This window comes from Calidris pugnax, unplaced genomic scaffold, assembly GCF_001431845.1.
Source record: "Calidris pugnax isolate Ruff unplaced genomic scaffold, ASM143184v1 scaffold15, whole genome shotgun sequence".
In the NCBI taxonomy this organism is placed as follows: Eukaryota; Metazoa; Chordata; class Aves; order Charadriiformes; family Scolopacidae; genus Calidris; species Calidris pugnax.
The window spans coordinates 5088421-5112661 of record NW_015090774.1 but is presented as its reverse complement, the minus strand read 5'-3'; the positions used below and the strand labels follow the sequence as shown (position 1 = coordinate 5112661).

The following is a 24241-nucleotide window of genomic DNA, read 5'->3' as shown; positions in this document are numbered from 1 at the left end:
CCGCCGGGGGGCAGAAGCGACCCTCGTCCCGCCGCCCCAGCCCTAGGCCGCCTCACGAAGGGGAGTCCCCCTTCCCTCCCACCCCCCCATTATGGTAATTGTGCTTGAAAATTTGACATTTAGTCAAACACTTCATCCAAAGCACCCCCTTGGAAACTCAAACAGGGACAGGGGGTTTTAAAAAGGCTCTGGGTGCCGGTTATTTTTATGCTTTGCTGGACCTTGGGTGTTTTCGGCTACCCCCCGAGGGAGACCCCAAGCATCCACACATGCACAGATGGAGAAGGGTTTGGCTCTTTGCAGTGAATCCCTCTCCTGCTGAAACGCTGTGTGGTCCTTGGTGAGGTGCTACCCCTGAAGCAGACAGGGTTGGGTTTCTACCTGGTCTAGGAGGAGGTGTCCCTGCCCGTGGCAGAGGGGTTGGAACAAGATGATCTTTAAGGTTCCTTCCAACCCGAACCATTCTATGATCCTTTTTGCGGTTTCACCAGAAATCAGAACTGAATTTATGGCAAGGAATATCCCCTCCTCCCCACCCCCCCCCATCATTAATGCTGATGAGGACTAAAAGGACTGATTTTACTGACTGCTCATTAAGATGATGCTGTGTTCAAGCTTCTCTGCTAGAACTGGCGTTTCTAGTTTGCTTGGAAGGGGGTGACTGTGCTGGGTCTGGGTAACAAGTCTGAACACTAACTAGGTACCAGAAGGGCAAAAGAAGCAGTAGGGAGGTAAAATTTTTTCTCTTGACTAAGAAGTTTTGGGACAGTTTTTTTAATGGTGACTTCAGCCCCCGTGGCTCTGAGGCGATTTGGGGGACGGATGGGAAGACCTGCATAGCTGTAGCACTGTCTGTGCAAGATACACCAGAGAGAAACTGAGTCTGCACGCCGGGAGCCTTTAGCACACGCTATATAAATTTCCTATCCTTTGACCCAGCTCTTTCCACTGTATAACTGAGCTGTTTCTTCGCCTCAGCCAAAGTAACCCTTGAGACAGTGATAAACATCCCCTCTGTTCCTAATAAGTGACATATTTCTAGTAGCAACTGAAAGCTGTCCAGCCAAGCTGGGCTGACTTCTGAAAGGCAGACTTGGAGCATACCGTAAATAGCAACCTTTCCCTTAGAGACTGTGAAGAAAGAAATGTACTGCACAAAGCAGACTATGTAGTTACTTTTATTAGTGTTGCCATTATTATTTTGCAGTTTTCGCTGTTTTTATTTTAAAAGGGAAATAAAAATAACATGTACTGCTTTCTAGGTCTTCTACCTTGACAAATACAAGTAGTGGGGTTTTTTTAATCAAATAAATAAAGTATTGTGCTGTAACTTAACCTTCGCTGCCTGAGGATTTTGTGGGTTTCTTTCTGTTTTGGGGAACTGATGACACATTCCCTCTGAAAAACATGGACCTAACATCTTACACTGTATACATGAGAAGTAAAGCTTCCAACGCCTCCCATAGCTTTGCAAATTTAGGCTGCATCAGACCAGTGTTTCATTTGGCATCCTGGCTCTGACTTTTCAAAGGAAAATGCAAGAACCCGCATAGTGGATGAATATGGAATAACACTGCCTGGGGAGCAAGCTTTCATTCTAAACCTCCTGTAATTAAAGATCAGGGTACATTTTTGATCATTAAGGCTACACTTCTTTTCAAAAATTCTTTTTTTTTTTTGTTAATCCCATCCAAAATATTGTTTGTGGTAATCCTTATTCTTAAAAATGTCCAATCTCCTCTGAAATTCATGCTAAGCGTTTATCACAAGCTATCTCAGTTTATTTGTCATGTTATTGCTCTCCAGTTTCATCAGGTATATCTATATGTTTGAATTGTGAAAATAGGTAAACAAAAATTATTTAACTCCTCTACCCTGATCATTTCTGTGTTATCGCCCTTGATATGCTTTCCCAGCTAGGCAATTTTACTATTTTTTTCATCTGAAAATCTCTGTCTCTAAACTTTTCAGAGTCACATCTATTTTTGTTATCTTTTATTTCGGGTGGGACAACCAGAACGTGACATTCCAAGTGAAGGCCTAATCTTAACATATACAGTGAAGATAAAACACTTCATTATATATAGTATTTCTTATGCATACCTTTATCTTTTTGTTGGATCTACTCATGCAATGATCCACAGAAGTATTGACATGAAAAAAATATTCTGAATGGTTAGACAATTGCAACAAGCTAATGCATGTGTAGTTCAGATCATTCTTGCCAGCACACATTGTATTGCCAATACCAAATTTCACTTGGGACAACAGTGTTGATGCATCTACAGTTCTGGTGACTCCAGTGCTCAGTACAGATTTCTTTAGACATTGTTAAGACTCATCTGTATTTTGCTACCACAATGTTAAAATTCTTTTCTACATCCATAATAAATATTTTAAACTACACAAAACTTTGTATTCCTAACTTCTCTCCATGCTGTGACTGATCTTTCGTATCAGTCACCATGCCGTATCTCATCTCACAACTTCTTAGTTTACACTATGTAGTCTTTTTGATAGTGTATCAAATATTTTTTTCCCAAAGGGTTTTGTAATATAGTCTATAAAACTGTATATGAAGTATTTTTTAATTTAAGTATCGCAACAGACATTTCTCCATTAATTGCCATCTTCAAATAGTTTGAGATGCAGACTTTGTTTTGCAGAATAGCCCCTCTGATTTGACATGTTTTGGGATTGTTTTCTGATCGCTTTTTTCATAACCTTCCTTTTGAACTTTTTGAAGCAGTTTTTCTTGTACTTGAATAAAATTTGAATTATCTGGATTATCCCACAGGAATTCATTTTGCACCAATTCCAGAAATAATGTTATTGAGACCTACCCATTAGGGAAGGCAGTGGAAATTTGGCCTGTTAAGACTCCAGAGACTTACTGTGGTGGTGTATAGCCTTTGTATTCCTGAACTATAAATATTCTTGAAATGAAAAGGCTTTCTCTGTGATTATTATTAACTTAAAGAGTTATCATTAAAATACACAGTCTTCACAAACTGCACTTACATTAACATAAAGAATTCCCCTCATCAAAGTTGAAATAACATCATCAGAGCACCAACAGAGGTGGACTGTTTAGACATGCCCTACCCCTTGTCCCTTCACCACTTTACAACAACAAAGATTCCCAAGTAACTGCTACTTGTGGAAACGGGCTGGAATTGGCAAGATGCAGAGGTGCTCACAGACTGCCCTTTCTGATTTGAGTCGATAACAGGAGATCTTGACTGACTTCAGGGGGTTCTAGATATTCTAAACAGATTCTGCAAGGAAACATACTATTTCGTTTTCCTATGTGCTGTCTTCAGAAAGACTTTCTTACCCTCTCATAAGGTAAACTACAAGATAAGCATTTCTCTCCGAGGGAGAAATAGGGTGAGGAATACGATATTTTTGGGGAAAGTAGGAAATGGCTGAAATATAAACCCATTTTTAGACATGATATACAACCAAAGGGAAATGTGTCTGGAAATGTGTAGCTCCACAAATGCGATTACTTCTACCAAATAATTCATGTCTCACAAGAGTTAGAGTGAGGCATTTGCATAACTTTGCAAGATTAGGACCGCTGTTAGGCAGAGAAGATTGATTCTCTTGTTTCACCATGGCTTGTTTCACCTCCTAATATTAAGGGGAGGGGGGATTAATACAGATGCACTTGTATATTCCTGTATATTCTGACTGTACCTGTATAATCTTTGTGAGATCATATTAAATAAAACAAAGTATTTTGCAAAGCTTAGCATGTAATTTAAAACTAATAAATATCTGCTCATACAGACACAGGGAAATGTCTGCTTTTGTGCAAGGTTCTCTTGGTTTCAGCGTAGTTACATATGAATTGGTTGCTGGTATAATGGGATTGAGGTTTAAATGTTTATGTTCATATCATGGAGTTATTTTTAATTGTGCGAAGTCTTAAACAGTTATTAAATGTTATGTTTGTACAAAATCATTTATGGATGACTGATAAATATGAAAACAGAAATTGCTGTAGAAACACTAATTGTCTTTTAGAAAAGCAGCAATATGACATTCTGCTTCCATGATCACTGAGCAACACAAAAAGAGACATTTGTACAAATAAACATGACTCTTGTAATCTGACTAATGTGAGGTGAAGAGGCTGCATATGGAATTGCACGGAAAATCATTTCTGCATTAGAAAGTACTCCTGTAAATGAGGTACGCTAAATTTTAGTATTTCAGCCATATTGTCCATTCCTTCTGAATTTGTAAACAAGTTGAAGATTTGTGGTCCTGTTTCTAGGCTACATTCAAAAAACATAATGAAGAAAAGGAGTGAAGTCCAAAGAGGCTATAAATATGTTGGTGTTTATACAGTGTGGACTGCTCAGAAACAGACAGACAACACAACTCCAAATGGGTCAACTCTAACTCTGGGTCACAATTCTAAATGAAGTCCCATTTCTATTTCACAAATCCTAAAATGAGACTTGGAACTTACAAATACACCTAAAGATCAGGTTCATAACATTGCATAGCTTAAACAATAATTTTTCAAATTGATGCAAACATTTGAGAACGAAAGTCCTTGTAATTTTGTGTGATTTCGACCTCTAAGCATTGCTTTAGATCAGTCACATTTAATAATTCAAATTATTTTATCAACTACATACATGTACATAGTCCAAGCTATGTGCCAATTCAACATTGCTTTAGGTAGGCCGTGGGAGCTACAACAGGAGACAAGGAAGGAGGCCCACTAGAGGTCTCCCAAACTGTTTGAAAGAATCCTGCCCACTTCTGGCACTTGGTAGCTCATTTGGGTCTTGATGTGCTTCCAAAGTCAACATGTAAAAAGTAGAATGTAGCTAAGTCACTTAGACCTTGTAACATGTTTGTTGAACTTAAGTGTGGACTACACTGAGGCCTGAGAGGGCAGTGGTAGCCACTCCTGAAGCTGGTGTTTTCCCACAGGGTGCGTACGAGTGTTCTGGTACATGGATGTCTATGTGAATGTCTCAACACATTCATTTTCTTCTCCTGTATGCTTTCAGAATAGAATGCTCCTACGACTTCACACCCCAGTTCAGATGCCCCTCTGTATTCGAACACCATATGCTCTTAAGAACATACTTGAGTAGGTGCATGAAGGACTGTGCCCAGATGACAGGCTTGCTCAGGTACACCTGAAAGTTTGCTTATTTATGACTATGTGTGCGATGACTTCACTTATGTCAGAAGCCAGATAAGATTTCTGGATGCTTTTTAATTGGATGACAGCAACTATTGATCAATAGTGTCTTAGATTCTATCAGCATGCATGAAATCCTGTCAAGATCACAACCAAAGATGGCATAAGACAACTCTACGTCAGCTCTAAATAACCATTGAATTCTGAGTAACTCTTAAATTCGATTTTCCTGCCTGTGTCCCTTTTACTGAGCAGTGCAAAATACAGGTTTGCAATCAGAATACAAATTTTGGTTCATATTTCTAAGCATTCCTAACCACTGCTATTCCAAAAACCAGCACATATCATATACTTATAAAGTTAGATAGTTGTATCCAGATTCAGTAAAATTCAGGGTAAACTGTATTATTCAAAACACATAGATACAAACAGATTATTATACTCACTGTTGGAAAAACACACAGCATTACAAGATTTTTTTTTTCATTTTCATATGAAATATTTCTAAGCTGTTTGTATATGAATATTCTGACAGCTTTGAAACTGCTTTTCAGAAAATGAAGCTCAGCTGAAGGTATTTATGGGACGGCAGTGTAATTTCACTACCAATATTTGCAATGTACCTAGCTGTGAACAGTCTGAATGCAGACTGTCTATCAAATATAGATATTAAGATAGATATAGATATTAAGATCACATTCACTACCTGAGTGGAATATTTACATTTATTAAGTTTGGAGTAGAAAAATAACATTTATTGATTTCCTTGGATATCTTAGGTATATTACATTTACAAAAGGTTACTATTGATACTAAAAACTTTGGCTCATGAGTATGTTTAATTAAACTAGATTTCTTTATGTACCTGTGGCACTTCAGTTTTAGTCTTCTGCTCCTCCAGTCCACACAGAGCAAGAGTAATGCTGAGGCAATTACATAGCTATGAGTTTTCATTTAAGTTCAAATTCAGCAAAAGAGAACAGGAATCATAATAACAGCATCAGTGTTCAAAGAGCATTGTCTTCAGGCTAAAGAAAAATTACAGTTTAATTGGTTAATGAAATCCATCTAAGAAGATATTGCAAGCAAGTCCAAATGTTAGAGGAACATCAGAAATCTAACAGGAGTAGGGGAGCAATAGGTAACTGAAGAGCCAACACAACCACCTAGGAACCATGAGGCACTGGAGCAAATGTGCTTCTACTATGTGTAGAAGCATGGAGTGCCTGTTCCACCTAAACATCAGTCACCACATTACATTTCTCTCATTTGTCCCTGTCCTGTCTGTTCCCTAGTCTTCATTTCTTTCACCCTTCTCAATTAATTAGTTACCACTTCTACTGCACTAACTATTTAACTAAAGTCTTGGCCTCCTAATCTTATCCCTTCACACATGATTTAAGTACTAGCTTTCCTAATCTACCTCCTTGCCTGTATAACTGATCCTCCAATACTCCCTAAGCTCAGATTTATCTCTTTGTACTTTGCCCTGTTTTATTTCCCACCAGTCTCCGGTCCGCATTTATTTACCATAGCAAACCTTTTTTTCCACTAGCATCTCACAGAATGAAACTTCCCCACAGTGTTACTCTGGCTTTCATTTCACTGGTTAGTTTGACACAGATTAGGGAAGTGAATCAGTAGAGTGAAACAGTTCACGCTGCAGACCCAGCATCCACACCACGGATGTGCTGCAGGACATCTTTCTGCATAATTCTATTAGAAAGTTCATATTCTCCAAGACAACTGTAAGATAAATATCAATGGTAACAGATGTGCTTCAAAAGTGTCTTTCTTATCCAAACTAAAATCCTAATGTAAACATACCCACTTTCTTGCCTGCCCCAACAATTATGACATTTTCCCCAGATTTTTCTTATTTTAATCTATAGTATGTACATCTCCTTACTGTAAAATCTCTCTACCTCTGAATTAGGCAGTTTCCCTGTTCCTCATTGCATGGACTCAACTGCAGAGAATGTATGCTAATGATTCAGCCCAATCCAGGCTTGGCATCACCTACAGAAGCACACCAAAGTTTTATTCAGGTATCTGGAGCTTTCTTAGAGAAGAGATGAAGAGCTTCCAAAGAACTGATCTGTAAGACTTTACTGATCATGTGCAAACTCTAATTTTCCAAGTTGCTTAAATTTGAGCAGCAGACACATCTTTGACAAAACAGTTAGTATGACTTTTTAAAACCTAGACTCAGTAAAAACCTGAAAAAAAGCTTTAACATGGGGGGCACAGAAAGTCATAAACACTGAGTTTCTCATGTTTCCTCATTCACAGAACTATCTGCATTATTTTGGCAGAAATAAGGTTCAAAATGGAACATGAAGGCTTTCACCTCATGTGTTTTTCCAAACTCAGAAATAGGAAAAGTCTTTTAAAAAATCTGGTCATCTTAGTAGATTGCAATATTTTTATAATTCTTAAACAGATCTCATTTAATCACTTCATTCATTAATTCATTTCAAAAGCAGATATAGATTTACAGGGATTTTTTAATGACTAAAAATGTTATTGCCAAGGGCTTAGGAGCTCAATTCTACCAAATTCCTTCTACCCTTTCCTACATAAATATAGGTAGAATTTCTGCACATTATAAATATATTGCAATAATCTGAGACACTGAAGAGCAGTTAAATTTTTACTTACATATTCACTAGCTACACTGTGTTAAAACATAGACAAAAGTCTACTTTAGTATTAATATTTCAAATTGTACATTAGTTTTTATATCTGGAAATCCAGGTAATGCTGTAGAAAACATAAAACTTCAAGGAGTGCCAGTTGGACACGAGTATAAAGAATGTACGAATGATACATTATTCATACTAGTAAATTCTCATTGTTATTTCCTTGCCAATCCACTGAATGGAAATATACTACAAAGGAAAATAATTTTAAAGCTTTTTCCAGTAATTCTTCAAAGCTATCCCACTATTAATCACTGGAGTTCACGTCATCCAGTTAAGAATGCACAATATTCCAAAGTATTGCCAACATTTTTCTTTATTGATCAAACACTGGCATCGAATCACAGTATCTCATTCCCACAGCACCATGAAAAAATAAGAACTTCAGCTTCACTACCATCTGGATCACAGATCATACTATAAAATATGTTCAGGTTGACAGTAGGTTTTTGAAGTACTTATTTCATATTATGTTTCTGATACTGTTATATGTTGTGACCTGTCACAACCCATTTTGAAGATAATACCACTCCATTAATGTTCAAATTTATAAAAAATAGTATTTTCTCTTTAGACAATAATCTATGTCTAATTAGGTATTTAGAGTGGATTTGAAGACATAAACAGCGATACTGCCATTCCCTAGTGCTCCCTTAGCATGCTGGTTACTGTCCATAGCCTGAAATTTAACCAGGAGCTGAAGGTGCTGAAGCTGTCAGCATCTTTTTTGGGGTAGAACACAGTACCTCATAGAATTAGACTCCCATTCAGAAAGCATGTCAGCAATTCCCAGAATGAATTGTGCGAACGGGGGTGGACCTGAAGAAGCCTGTAACCAATGCAAAATATGAATGTTATTCAAGGACATATTCTGAAAGTGTAAATTAGTTTTGAGATGATAGTTCTTAATCTACACAAAGGGTGCTAATCTAAATGGATTTGTACGATCAAATGCCTAATCCTGCCCACTACACCATTGGATGAGAGCCTAAAAACTTCTGCACGAGGAGTCCTATCACACACATTGGATGAGTAAGCCAATTCATGCCTAAATAAAGCAAATATGACTTGATCCTCTGTAGCTCAGCACTTTCTGCTCGATCCTGTGAGCCACTGAACTGGATAATGCTAATTCCATTATATTCATTAAAAAATCAAAAACAAAGCTAAGAAAGAGTGCTCAGTCCTTCATGTAATTGGAAATTAATGAGAAAAACAGTTCAACAGTGGGTTCTCTGCATTCAATTCAACTGTCCTGTTCAGAGCTTGATGGATGGATTCTGATCTTCTTTGATGAAGGAAATAATGAAAGCTCTATTTTCAGTGCCACACCTGGTCATGACCCACTAAGTCGTTCTAAAGCGGAATGATCATTCTGAAAGCTGGGTAAAGCTACAGAAGCTGAGTCGTTGCCTTTTTTTGTTTTTCAGTTTGTGTCTCCCTCCTCAGTGTTCAGGACTCGCACATTTCTATTCTCTTTCACCCAGCTTCTCATTAACTGCATGCTTGTGTATTTATTACTACCTACAAAAATGTTTTGTCATATAAACTTACTTGTTATGTTTCCTATATTTTGAGAAGAGAAGTTTTGTGTGCGGTAAGTTTTAACAAGTAATTATAGTAATAGCTTTTCCACACGTGTCTTATGAAAGCAATAGAAATTTTACTTTGGTAAAGACAGCAGAGGACAGCCAGCAAACAATCCTTTCTATCCTGTTTTAAATGCTGTAGCGCAGCAGAATTCTGCTGATGGAAGGAGAAATCAGTGCTGGTTTTGTAGTGGAGATTAATTATTATTTTAAGGTCATTCTCAATCTCTTCTACTAGTTTTATAGGCATGAACCACTTTTATTCTTTCAGCACTATTAGATCCTCATATTTATGGGAGGACTGTTTGTGAGGGCAATTCAGTCAGATGAGGACTGCTCTAGCCACTGAAAGAAAATCATTCAGTCATCATGCTCTTTCTTCCTGCAAACCATGGGCAGTGAAACATCCTTGTAATACAAGTACCCAGTTATTGTAAATGTACTCTTAACATCTGCAATCTAAGTTGAGACTAATATATGGCTTTAAATAACTTAGAGAGATTAATGTTAATTGAATAGATGAGAAAAAATGTTATTCATTGCACAGACTGCTAATGCACTTATCAGACTGAAGTTAGATTTGTTGTATCGGTTAATTCTTATGTGAATATTATGGTATTAAGAATAGCTGCTTCATGTTGAAACAGTGGAAAATTCTAAATGCTTTTTGCAAACCTGTTCCATTTCTTTTTCCAAGGTTGTTAGCTTTGATTTGTAGCTTTTTATCTAATACTGAGTGAATTTTTATTTTGCAGGACAAAGTGCATTAATAGCTTAGGGCATTATTATGAGTTATTTTAGGTAAATCTCCTCATAGAACAATGTTTACAGCTGCTAAATAATATCAATTTTGTTTTCAAGTTCTTAAACCAAGTCCTAACTTGTAATGACACCATGCAAAGAAATAAAGAAATAAAATAAACTATATAATATTTTGGAAATTAATAAGCTTGAGAATCTGTCAAGTATTCAGTGCATAAAATAAACATTCATGCCTCACTTTGCAGATGTGAACTTGCTCTTTTTAATGTATAGCAGGTTGCAACATCCAGAAGGAAAAAAATAAAAAAATAAATAAAACCAAACAAAAAACCTCCCAGCAACACATTCCCTTTTCTGTAGTCACTCATCACTCATCTCTGGTATATCAGGGACAGAAAGTGAAGTGAGTGAAGTGTAAGAACCACCAAGTGACATCTGACATATATTCACCAAGAACTGCTGAAGCAGCTGCAAAAATGAAAGCAGAATGGAAAATTTCTCTCCAGAGAAATCACTACGGGGATTAACCAAGGGCTAACCAATTTGCATGCAAAGTTGTGCTAGCATGGCCATGCTACTTTTAGGATGTCAGTTTGTGTATCTTTGCAGTGCTGCATTCTGCCTTCAGGAGGTATCAGTCCTCTCAGACAGCTTGAGTTTTTTCATCTAGTCCAGCCAAACTGAAATACAGCCTCATCACGCGGCCTCCACGCAGTGGGTTCCTCTGGATGAAAAGTTTGAACATTACAATGATTGTGGGGCTGTCCTCAGTCCCACATGGTACACAGCAGCCCTGCGTGGGGAAGTAGCAGCTTATTTGAAACAAGATTCATCAACATTGGATTTTGAAGCACTATGCTATTATCTAAAATTCTGGGAACAATAGAATTGGGTCAACACAGCACTTTGTTTGAGATGGAAGCCATTCATCCACTGAGATATTTCATCAGGGAAGAGTGTTGTGCTCTTAGGGCTGTACCTGTTAGTCAGTGAGGCTGACTTGTTTGGCTCTGGTTTAGGCTTTCCTACATGGTGCTCTGTTAACAGAATTTTAAAATCATACATGTTGTCCATTCCATGTAATTTTAGTTTACCTTCATCTAAATTGCGCTGCAAAATGTTTATATTCCAGTTTACTAAATTTTCCGAATATTTACATCAGCTAAAAAATAACTGCTTCAGCAGTTATGGAAAAGTCTGTGTAAATACAGTATCTCCTATGGAGATTATATAGTTTCTATTCCAAAATTAACCAAGGATGCTGGTAAGCAGCATCTACTAAAAATAACCATCTAAGGAAGCAGGTTTCACTGACTTGCACACTTGCACCCAATACAAGAAACATGTCTCAGGGGAATTTCAATATTTGTATTATTTTTTTTGTAAAGCTTGGACTAGTGGAGGAGTTTTTTAAAACTGGGAAAAGCAAGTGATTATAGCTCCACCTTAATGGGAAAGGGATATAACATAGTCGTTGCCACATCATGTCCTGTGGCAAATTAAATTTGAAGTTCTTATCAGTAAATCCCCAGTTACTTAAAAAGGGGACTAGAATGATCCAAGTCAGAAGAGATGTGTTAGCTTGACTTCGATAATAAACAGAGAACTAAAGGTGATTGTATTTCTATCCATTAATTGACATCATTCAGCACTGTTTATGGGAGATAGAATTTGACACGCTAATTGGACCTTTTTTTAAATAAGATTACACACTTAGTTGCTGAAAGTAATAGTGTTGATGTAAAATGCCTCACAGAAATTTGAGTGTATGATGTGGTACAACACAGCATGTTGATTAAAAGTCTGGAATGTAAAATCAACAAGGAACGGAAGGTAGAGCTGTTTGGCGCCTTAGGGGCTGAAGGCAAGAACAGTAACTTCGAGTAAGTACTCAGCTTCGTGATTCAGCAGATGTGTATGGAGCTCAGAAGAGCTGACTACACGATGCCATTTCAAATCTGACCCTTGAAAGAGCAGTGAGGAACCTTGCTTTCACCGGCACTACCAAAAAGCTAGAACCGGTTTATTTCCAGCTGTGAAATGAGGACAGGATGTGTCCCAGCTCACATTTAAAAACAGAATATATTATGAGCGTTCCATAAGAAGGGCTCACATCCAACCAGCTGGCAAATTCTAATTAATTAGAATCACACTGACCCTCCAAATTAGGATAATATTAAAATGCATTGGTTCTCTGCAAATCAGGAGAGCGAGGCTTCCTAATAAAGTTCTAATCATCAAAGCAGTTCCCGAAGGGACAGCTGCCTCACCAGCAAATCGAAGGTTTATTATGATGAACCACCGCTGTTATCCTACATACTCAGTAAAATCCTTCAGACCTGACTTTGGCTGTGTGACTGACTGTGGTGCTGTGAATCTTGCTGGTTTGGACTCAAGGAGTGAGTGGATAATTAGAACAAACGGTGTCCTGGTTCTGCCTTTCTCATAATACCTAGAAAGCCCTTTAGCCCGGAATACGGATTTGAACCCACCTCTCAAGAGTAACTTCACGAGAAAAAACAATCCTTTGCCAAGAAATCCTTGCCTAATATTTAAAGCTCTGTAGTAGGAGGCATAGATTAAAATACGATCAGGCTGAGAAATGGTGAACTGGGGTCTCTGTGCAGTGTGTGGTGGCAGTAACCTCCAAGTAACTGAGCAGAAAGTAGAAGCAACTGCTCTTCCCTCTATCATTTAGAGGTATATACAGTTAAAGAGATTCTAGCCCTATGAAGGGGGCCTTTTTATGAAAAGGAGGCCTTTTTATGAAAATATTTTCAGCTGTAAACACTTCTATGTGGCATGCTAAATACAGGCAGATAGGAAGTGTTACGTGACTCTGTGGATTACCTCCAAGTAATGGCAATTTATTTCTCAGACCATGCACTCTTCAGAATCCAAATTTGATGTAGCAGTTTCTCTTATGTATCATGCAGGAGAGCCTCTGCACTTAACTTAGGGCTGCAAAGACCACCAGAAGACAGAACGTATAAACAAGGTGCTACAATACTCAATTCCATTACAATTCTTCTCCTAAAAATAATACTCTGTCTGATTAGCAGGTCATTTTAAGTTACATCACAATGTGAGCGTGGAGATCAGGCATGTACTTATTAAAGCTGACATCTGAAGGTTTTTTCTAAAAATAAGCTCCCACTTTGCAGAGAGGATTTCTCAATCACCTTAATCTTTCGTGGTATTTGGGGATAAAAAGACACTCCAATGACTGGAAAATGTCCAAAAGGATGTCTGGAAAATTGCAAAAAAGTCATATGATTCATGAATCAGCCATTCATTCAGGAGATTATCCTATCATACTTTCTAGCCGAGGGCTGAACGAAATAGGCACTGCGTCATTCAACTTTCAGGCTCTTTGTCTCCATATATTAGATCCCTCCCTGGTACATCAGGAGGTGTCCTCCTACCACGTGAATCACCCACAGGACAAGCACAAAGGACATGCCTGCTCTGCCTGCCTCGTAGGGAGCCCCCTCCACTGCTTGCTTAGTGGTTTGAGTACTTAGTAAACAGAAAATCTGGGATTAATTATCTTCTTAAACTGATGGTGGCCTAATCATGTCTCCTCCTCTGGGAGGCTATGAAGATGAGATGTTCTCTACACGACTTATTAAAGCGATAACAGCATTTAGTAGCAAATCCCACTTTCACTGAATAAGAGAAAGGAAGCATTGGCTCCCTCAGTCTAGTTAACATTGCTCAGTGTGGACTAAACCCCTACTTCCATATTTCTTGCTAGAATTTAGTGGAAACTACAAACATCAACCTAGGATTTCACAACTCTGTTTTCTTTTTTCAGTGCCCTAGCAAGCAGACAGTAGATCATGTTCCTGCTTTTTTCTCTGGTATAATCTTGCATCCTTTGCACAGTAACAAGCATTTAACAGGAAAGAATCTGTTTCTGTAGTGTCATATTGCAAAGGATTCGTATGGTAGGTGTACACCAGGAATTCCCTGAAACATCCCGTGTACTGGGTCCCTTCTAGTTTTGCTGGAGAAATGCTTAGTCTCCTGACTGTTCTCCTGGGAGCTCAGCAATCTGCCCAATCCAGAGCATCTGAGACACTTCAGTGGATCATAAAAGGAGAGGATAGTAAGTTTAGGTGCTGCCAGTGCCTAGATTAAAGCTAGATGTTTTTGTTTTCTTCACTTGTACTATCAGGCAGAGTCATGAGTCATGATATCAGACAGAGGTAGAGCAAAGTGTGCTTAATTCGTCATTCAGACTAATGAGTGTTTAATTGGCTTAATTATGTTTACAAAACTGAGAAAATAACTTTATTGTTTCTCAGATGGGGAAACTGATGCATAAGGAAAATAAGGAGTTATTTTAATACCAGTGTTCCCTGCTCCCTAGCGCAAGTCAGAAAGCCAAATGTATTTTCCCCTGCTTTTATGGACAGGCTTTTAGTGAAGATTAAATAATGAAATTATACAGTGACATTTGCCAAGAGGCATAGAAATGCGTATCTAGAAGAGACTTCCTGCATCATTGAGACCTATCTTACCTGGAGGCTGTATTTTAGAATTATTTTTTCTGGACCATTGCCCACAGTATTCCAGATGAGATTTTCACTTGCTTTAATACTTCTCCGTCACTGCTTGAAATACTAAATCTATTTGGAAACCTTATAAACTGCTAGTTCTCAATGCCACTAATATATTCAGATCTCTTCTGTGTTGCAAATCCTAATAGGCCTAATCTTAATAGGCTCATAGCAAAAATTCTTATTAATATATTTTTTTCTGAGTTTAAGTTTCATACTGTTTTCCATTCAAACTATTTTCCGTTTCATTATTATTTTTCTAATCCTCACAATCATTCTTCATGTATAATAAGCTATTCTCTCCTTTCTTCATAATTGTCCCTAGCTCCACCATCAGAAAATTTTGCTAACATGTAGCCAAAGCCATTAAGGAAATAGAGATCACTTAAAGGAAATATTAATTTAAAATCTGATTGAAACGCATCTCCAAAGTTAGTTTAAGACAGTGCAGGATAAATAATTATCTCTCTAACATCTTGCCACTCACCAGATTATGTTCTACTTATGGGATGGATTTAATCAGTATGGTTACAATCTTGGAATCTTGAAATGAGCTGCACATAATTAATATTCCAGGAGCTCCATATTGCTGTTCAGGAAGGTAATTTGGATGCTTTTTGTTTGGAAAAAAAAAAATCCAAAGCCAAACACAACAGTACATACTAGATTACTATTATGTTAAAAAACACATATAACTACAAACTCAGAAGGAGGAAAAAAGGTTGGTCCTAAAGTGCTGGCAATTTAATAAGAAGCAAAACTGGGTTAGACGAAAGTCTGGAAAAGTAGTGTCATAACTGCCGCATGACAGAGTCGTTCTTAAAAAACCAAGCCAATAATGAACTCATCTGCCTAAATATCAACTCACTGCTTATGCTACTGAAGAGGTGTTTCAAGGAGAACTGGAAGAAGCTGAGGGAATGCTTCTGAGACACCGAATTTTCTTTTATCTAGTATTTTGAGGAGAGGTGCAAACATGATTTAGGTATTTAACTTTCATTTAAGATGAATTGATATTTTCTCACCAAACCCAAGCAATTTTCCTAACTTCTTGTTGATGAAACTATACGCACTTTACTGAACTTTAATCAAGTAGGTAGGATTAATTGAGTTCCTACAGGACCCGCCAAGCAGGCAGATTGGTAATAGCAATACGTATCCCTGTTTTTTTACCAGGAGTTTGGGTTTCGATGACCCAGAGATCTGAAGCAGATCTGTCCAGGCTGTGTTCAAGTGCTGGAGAGAAGTAAAACCTGACCACAACTGCTAATGTCTCAGCTTTAAAGAGGGAATTGGAAAACTGTGTCTCACCAATGCAGGCAGGTTGCACTGCAAACTGATGCCAGCTCGGGTTCATCTGCAGTTGTAACCTGCAGCAGGTCAGAAGTAGCTGTGCATTAAGGTTCAGCCTCTCTGCTTGTTGTGGAAATGAGGAGTGAGTGGACACATGGAGGAGGAAGAGACTGTCACCTCTGCCTGTGAGCAACCATTCTAAAAGCCCAGACCCACACGCGAGCTCAGTCAGGGAACAAAAAATTGAGGGAGTTCAGCTGGCTCACCATGCACGGTGTTCTCAAACACCACAAACACAGTTTCCAATAGGGAACTTTCCTGGAATTTCTGGTTGCAGGTCACTGGAACGAAATTAGTTACAAAATATTGGAATTTCCCATTCTTACTCACATGATGAGTCAAAAACAGATCCCAAAAGCAATTTGCAGTTAGAAAGAAATTTTGCAATATTTGCTAGTAGGGGATGACTTCTCCCCTCACCCCCCCCACCAAGAATGCCAATAAATAAAAATGCTACACAGAGACCTGGAGCCTCATATGGTGTCTTTTGACAGCTTGGAAATGGTGTTGCTTTGTGGCCACTTACTAAATCATTGGTAGACCACCTACTTCTCAGCAGTCCTGGCTCTCTCATTCTCTAGTTCTGTAGTCACATAACATTAGTCTCGCTGCCATTTTGTTCTCTTTTAAGATGTTCGATTTAATAACATCAACCTTCAGGTTCAGTCACCCTTCTATATGATCAATCTCCCTTCCTTCTTTCCTGGACTCCCCTCTCTTGATGTTTTCGATTTTTCTTATTTCTCTAAACTGAAACTGTAGGGGCTTTTGTTGTTAGGATAACGTGAAAAACATCTAATAACATGACAGAATATGTAATTTAATGTTAATGTTTAGAAATATCATAAAAGCAAAATAAACTAATGTTGTGATGCAAACTGTTGGAGGATATTATCAGGGTATGTGTGTGCCAGCCTGAACACCAGTCAAAACAGGGAGAATGGATTGAATGGCCGTATGGCAGGATTCAGCACTAAGCCTCTTGAGGCCATAAAAGTGGACAACACTTGGATACGTTTATAGAAGATTTTCTTTCTGGTTCATATGAGCTAAAAAATAGCTAGGATCTCAAGATCCTGTCTATTGTGTAATGCAATTTAAAAATAGAACAGAATACTTTTTTATTATTTTTAAATTTTGTTTAAACAACTTTGTAAGCGTTTTCTGTTATTTTTCTAATATCTTCTCAAGCCCTTAAGAATCCTCAAGATTCAGAATTGTGAGATGATCTACTTTGTATAAAATGCATCCTGTAATGAACCTCTCTAGTGAGGAAGGCTGGTAGTGGGAACACTGGCACTAGGGACTGCTGCAAATAACCTTATTACGCCTATAGGTCATCAGGAGTCTTCTAGCTTTTGCTTAAAAACCAAAATTCTCTAAAATTGAGCTGTTCTGTGTAAATATTAACAACTGTTTCTACACAGTACAGGCTTCTTTGCCTGGTTAATGTCTGTCTATAATTATTACTACTCAAGCATCCATATGAATAACCCTAGGAATAGAAATAATCAGAAGGTGACCCATGCACTTGTCCTTCTTGGAGTGTCTGGTTTTATTTGTCTTTGTTCTTGTTTTACAAATCTTCAGGTGTCCTGTCCTAAGCCTGGGTTTTCTAGAGACTGGTTTTTGAAACGCCAGATTTTGCAGGAATTTGTAAGCTAAGGATCTGGAAACTTCCTGTAATCTCAGAGACATGGGTACAGGTTCTCTGCTGTAACTCAACAGACCTGAACTTGCATGTTTTCCTTCCCAGCAGAGGGGCCTGGACCTGGAGTTTCTCATGACAAAAATGCACGTTCTTTTCTAAGATTTCCTTCTTCATAAATCTTGCTAAAACTGGTGCTCCCCTTATAACATTTGGTAGCAGAATATTCTAAACTGGCTTTACCTGTGATCGCTGATTTGAGGTGAAGGTGTGATGACTCCTACAGTTTGGCAGAAGAAGCGCTGACATTGTTCCCGCTTCATTTTGAAAAGTATATGGGAGTTATTTAGGAAGTCTCTGGTTTGAAATTCAGTGGCCCTAAAAAGAAAACTAGTAAGAAAATACCGGAGTGGCAAGTCCTTCTTAATCAACAAATCACAGTGGCACCACTGAACAGTGGATCCTGTGTGGCTGGCTAATTACCTACACACGTAAATAGTCTAATCACTAGAGTCACAGCTGTGGGTAGCTTATGGGAACTAACTTGCATCCTTGTATTTGATTCATATTGCATCTTCTCATTGCAAAGTCTAAGTAAAAATTATAGAATCATTCTATCTATATGATAAATTATTTTCCCCAGCACAGAATGCTTTACCAAAGCACCTTCAGATGTTTAACAAATATCAGTCAGAGAGATTTATTTATACAGTGAATTTTCCTTCATTTGCTCTTCCTGCATTTTCTGCGCGCAGCATAATTCTTTGAATTTATTTGTCTAGTGACCTTTCTCCAGGTTGAAATGGCTACTGCAAATACTCCATCTTTAAAACGTTCCTATTTGTTTAGACTGAGCAAGCACCTCAATCTTGATAGCTTTCCCCGCTGTGATTTGAAACTGGCCTTCCATACCCATTTAAAAAACCTGCATTTCTACACCTGTTCTTGCCACACACCTTCAGTCTCATTTTAGAAAGAATAAAAGCGAAACTAATTTTCTGAAATAATGTATATCTCTCCCTGTTCTTAACAATTTTTTTTTCTTTTTTTTTGTCCTTTTGGTAAACATAGCTGTTTCCATTGCCTTTTGCACTGAGACACAAGTCAGTACCAGAGCTGCAAACAGAATGCAGAAAACCTATACATTTTTTCCCTGGTGGTGTAGCCAGAAAAAAAAAACCACAACAAAAAAAACCAGTAATTGACTTAACAGTCATAATATATAGTGCATTTATGTTGGGAATCACATCACTTAAACTCTGAACTCTAAACAGTAAGTATACAAGTATAAACTTTGAATATAAAACTTTTAAAATATGTTTTGTGGGTCTCTTTCTCTAGTTGAGACTTTTTTTAAGTTCTTTAAAAGATTTCAGACAAGAGACAGTAATTGAATTTCCAGACCTGCCTTTATTACTTGAGCTAGGAAGAAATGTCCAGAGTGAAATGGTCCAACTTCGTGCCAGAATGGATTCATAGCTAATATGGACTGGCTCTGCTTTTTGCTCCCCTAGGGAAAAGGGCCCTCTCACATTTGTGCATTTAAGAGGAGTCTGATGCTTGGTTTTTAGAGATGTAACAAGAAAAGTATTAGCATTAATTGCATTTGATCTGCAACAATTACATACATTCCTATTCAGAATTTAAAAAATAAAAATAAAAATGAGGACTGAGACTAAGAGCAAAACGAGTATTAATGGTAAAATGTGTAAATTTTTTGTTGTTGTTGTTGTTTTTAACATGACCTCTTTCTAAGCTAGTAATGTCCTTTCCAAACACATACTCAGTCTAACATTCTGGTACTTTATTTTTTAGCAAACCTGCTGCTATCCCAAAGTAGCAGAAATCTGTCTCCTTCTTTTTCCATCAGAGGTTTCCTAAGAACTAGGAATTCATTTTGGACAGGAAAGACACCACTACTTCCATTACAAAAAAAAAAAAAAAGAAAGAAAGAGAAAAGAAAAAAAAATATCTTTGTTTAGATGCATCTATCTTTGATGGCTTGAAATTGAAAATAACTGGAAAAAATTAAATGCATGTATAAACATGCTTTTCTATGTATACATAATAAATTACTCCTTTTTTTTTTTTTTTTTTTTTTTTCCAATAGACTAGATTGATACATGCACGATATGTGAGGGATTTATTATAATGCTCTATTGAATGTCTATAGGTTCCTTCCTATAATGAGAAAAAAAGCATCGTTTCAGACTGAGCTTATATTTCTAGCTCAGGAAGTTTCTAGTACATACACTATAGGGCAATACCCTGAAGGGGAATGGCTCTGATATTTTGGGTACTGTGTAGAAGGGGACACCTGAATGGATTCCAAAATATGGCAGTGGAGTCCTATGTCTGCGGCTTCACATTCAAACTGTTTGCTAATATGGGAAGTTCCTCATTCAGCCTCTCACCAAATCCTACAAGGACTGGAGTAAGGTGGTATTTTTGGCTCAGACGCCATCATTAGAGCATGAAACAGAAACACCTCCAAGTTTAAAGTGTTGGTAAGTATGGTTACGCTGTTAAACTAATTCTCTGGATGGAATAGAAGTCAGAGGAAAATCTAGTTTAGTCTCTCAAATTGGTTTGTTACACTAACCAGATTAACATACAGACAGAATAGTAAATGCAAGTTTTCATTCTGATTACACCTAGGGATACATCGTTATACTAGATGATGACAATTTTATGACTTTAAATACCCTTTGAGATTATGGATGGGCATAATTTGGGTTTCAAATCTATTTTTTTTAATCATATTCTTTACACCTTGTTTCATTTCCACCCTTAGATTAAGAACATAATTTGTTACCCTGTAAAACCTTAACAAAGACATACTGTAACTGTGGCAGAGAAATGTGGCATAAATTCTGCAGAGATAATGAAAGGCTATTCCTACAAGTTTCTAGCCCACATTAATTTGCACAACCTTTGCCTAATTCAAGTAAACTTCAAATAAGCCTACTCCTTCAAGTTAAATGTAGACTTTGAACCTCCCTAGAATTGCTAGAAAAAATATTCTGGAAACTAATACTACATGATCCTCTATTTGAGGGGATTAATTGCACTGACCAATATCCAGGGATATGACTTTTAATCTGCTCAGCTCCAAGTCAAACATAACTGTAGCAAGAGTATTGTACTCGCAACAACTTCAAGTTAGCACAATATGTTAAAAATATCTTCAAACTTCCTTCCTTTCCACCCACAGCTATGGACCTGATTATAGTATCCTTAAATCTTGCCTGAATCTCTGTTAATTTTGCCAAAAGAATTGATTATGAAGCAATATTGAGTCACACTGTATATCTAGGGAAGCTGTAAAATATAATTGCATTTATGTGTTGACCCCTTGGTGAAAGAATGAGGTCATACGTAACATGTTAGTGGTATAAAAACTTACAAACAAAGCACTAACAGAAATAGAGGTGGCAGATATTTTTTTTTCCTTTCTTGGATTAAGTTGTTCAAATGACTAGAAAATGCATTTGCTCCTCTTTGGGACATGCCTGAAGTGTGCCTGAAAACCAGTTGCACTCTAGCCGTTTTTGTATTTATTATTATTTTCTAACTTTGCCTGGTGGAAACTCCCTTTGCATTATAAGATAATTTAACCTATGGAGAATGAATGCTCTGGGGACAGTTGCAGCCAGGTGCCATGTACAGACACAAACTGCCTGCTGACCCTAAGGGGTTTGTGTATCAGATCTCAGCTTCCGTGCCCTGTTTCTAGTTGCCCAAAAGGAAATTCCATTCCAAAAGGCAAGTAAAGGGAAAACGAGGATGCTCATGACTCAGCAGATAATAGTGTACATTGTAGGAATTCCTGGCTGAGGAAACCAAACCCATTCAGTCTTTGTGATGCCCTTGAACTGGAAGAAAAAAGGACATGTATCAGTACAAAGCCTTGCGTTTCTAACACTGGGCCTATGAGCTGAAATCCTCTCAGAAGGAACTGGTCTGTTTTATATGAGTGAGAGAAGGACTACGCCTCCTCCACTTCCATACCAGCATTTGCTCTTCCATATTTGAAGGCATTTTATTCCAGTTACAGCGCTTTATTGTGCTCTGCCAGGTTTTGTAATTCAAATCTGCAAAAATTTTAGGGTCTGTAATGGAGAACTGTAAAATGACAGAAAATTAATTTCCTGGCTAAACAAGGGGTTTGCAGGGAATCTTTTACCTAATTACCTAATTTATACCTAATAGAACAAGGCTTACCATTCCATCCATCACTGTTAAAAGAAGGTCCTGGTCCTCCTCCAGTTCAGGGTTTGCTATTCAAAACAGGACCGTACTTTTTGGGATCCAGTGAACTTTTTGCTCTCTTTTGCTTCTTGTGTTTTCAGAAATCATCCTTAAACAACTCTCCCCAAGGAAGAGGCCTGTGTGAGAGCAACCTGAAACTGAACCCTGGAATGAAATGACATTTAAAATTAAATTACATATTTGTTTATAGAAAGGTTGACTGATTAAATGCCTTAGGACTGCCAAAGTTCCCCTGTGTCACTAAAATTATTTTAGAAAAATTAGGGTTGTGTAACATCTGTTTGCTCCTGTTTGTTCATGTCCAACCTGGTCTGCCAGGAGAGCCCTCCCCGACCTCCTGCGGCCACCGCTGCCCCTCTGACTTCATCTGTTGCTGCACTGGTTGAGGAGCCCCCTGTTCGAAATAAAAAAGTGAGGCGGTGAGCGCGGCGTCGGAAGGAGCGTGACTGCTGGTGACAGACGTGGCACCAGAGGAATCTGTGTTAGTTTTGGCTGCAGCCACTTCCAGGCAGGAAAACAAGAGCTTGTTTTCTTCCTTCATCTCACAACCCCCGGCTTTCAGGGCAGGAATTTCATTATACTTTGGATGGGTGGAAAAGCTATAATCAAATGCCTGTGGCAGGTAGACAGGAAGTTTGCAATAGGCTATCAAGGCAGAGGCAGAAGAAAAAGACCTTAAGGTTTAAAGAAAAACAAAATTTGTTTTAAAGAGCAGCACCTATTGTAGCTCAATCAGCACTCCCCGAGGTTGATGGTTCTGCAGCCATCCCCACTGTCGGGAGAGGAATGAGAAGTCAGAAAGAGATTAGCTCTGTCTGTCATGTGAAATACCAGGAAGAAATTGCTTTGTGTTCTCAAACCACAATGTCAAATATTTGTTAAAATGAAAATCCTAGAAAAAATGAGTACAGGACTTGACTCTCTTAAGTGATCTCCTTTAAAATCTTCTAAACATACCTAACTGTTTGTAACTGTTAAACCCAGAGTGAGTCAGAAAAGGACATGCACTTTTAATGGAAATGCACAAATTTAACTTTAGTTCTGTTTGAAAGTTGCTGGGAGGTTCTTGTCTTATGTTTATTTTAATTACTATTTTCTTCCCTTAGAAAGATCCTAACTTTTCTCTCAAGCGAAATAAGTTATTAAACTCCAGTATGGAAACGAAAAAGAAAAGAAAACTGGAAAAGCAATCAGGAAAACTTGGTTGAAAGTGAATGTTTCTGCTTGTGCTCGTATGTGACTTTGAGTAGGGATCCAAGGCCTGGCTTGATGCTGTTTTAGGTCAGCATCAACACAGATAACGCTGTGAAAGAGAAGGAAGTTCTGCATCATCTGCTTCTCAGCTCTTCATGAAGCACACTAGTGAGTTATTGGCTCTTCTGTAATCTCTCCAATAGCCTACTAAAATAGAAAAAGACCAAAAAAGAAACTTAGTCTTAATTTGAGTACCATAGGATGATGCATTTTTTATTGCATGCCTATGCATGCAATATAGGCCTCTTCCATGACTGAAGGTCTGCAAGCCTCTGCTGAAACAAAATAATGCTGGCATAGACATTTTGGGATACAACCATTTCTAATGGCAAATTTTATGTGATAAATTTTTTTTTCTTAGAAGTCAGATTTCAGTTGTTTGAATTTGCAGTCTTGACCCCTGGAAAGAACCTGTGAGTTATTTAAATGTGAGCCGCCAGTTTTCATTAAAGGATGAGAAAACTTCTAAAAGTAACTTAAACTTTTTAAATAGAAGGTAACCTCTGTGTCCTATACCATACAGACTGGATCATCATACCATCATAAAGCAAATCTCATAAAACCTAGGTCTGAAATTATGGCTATGTTTTGTATTGTGTGCCTTACAGCTCTGAAATAGATTACAGCCAGACAAGCTGCCCATGTTTCTATGTAAACAAAAATATAACGGCACCTTTACTTAAATGGGAGCCCAATTTTCTCATCTTAACAATCTTCTGGATGTAAATTTTTTAATTTCTGTCTCTCCTTGAAATATTAATCACTAACTATAACTAGGAGTGAGATGGGTCTCTGTTAAAGACACATAGTCCAATAGTGCTCATACTTACAGGCATTGTTCATATAAGTAATGTAAGTAATCCCTCCAAGGTCATCACCAAGGACAGGACTAGGCTAACAGCATTAAATGCAGAGCCAACATA

General features: G+C 37.8%; 1 protein-coding gene across 1 annotated transcript in view; it reads right to left on the bottom strand.

The window, feature by feature from the left end:
- PDGFC (platelet derived growth factor C) overlaps window positions 1-22605 on the bottom strand; it is a 157712-nt gene extending 135107 nt beyond the window's left edge. Inside the window, exons 1-2 of the mRNA XM_014943005.1 lie at window positions 22371-22605; window positions 22017-22072 (exon numbers count right to left, since the gene is read on the bottom strand). Coding sequence (XP_014798491.1) covers window positions 22017-22072; window positions 22371-22605 — 291 coding nt within the window. The remainder of the gene's footprint in view (window positions 1-22016; window positions 22073-22370) is intronic.
- Between the last annotated feature and the right edge of the window lie 1636 nt (window positions 22606-24241).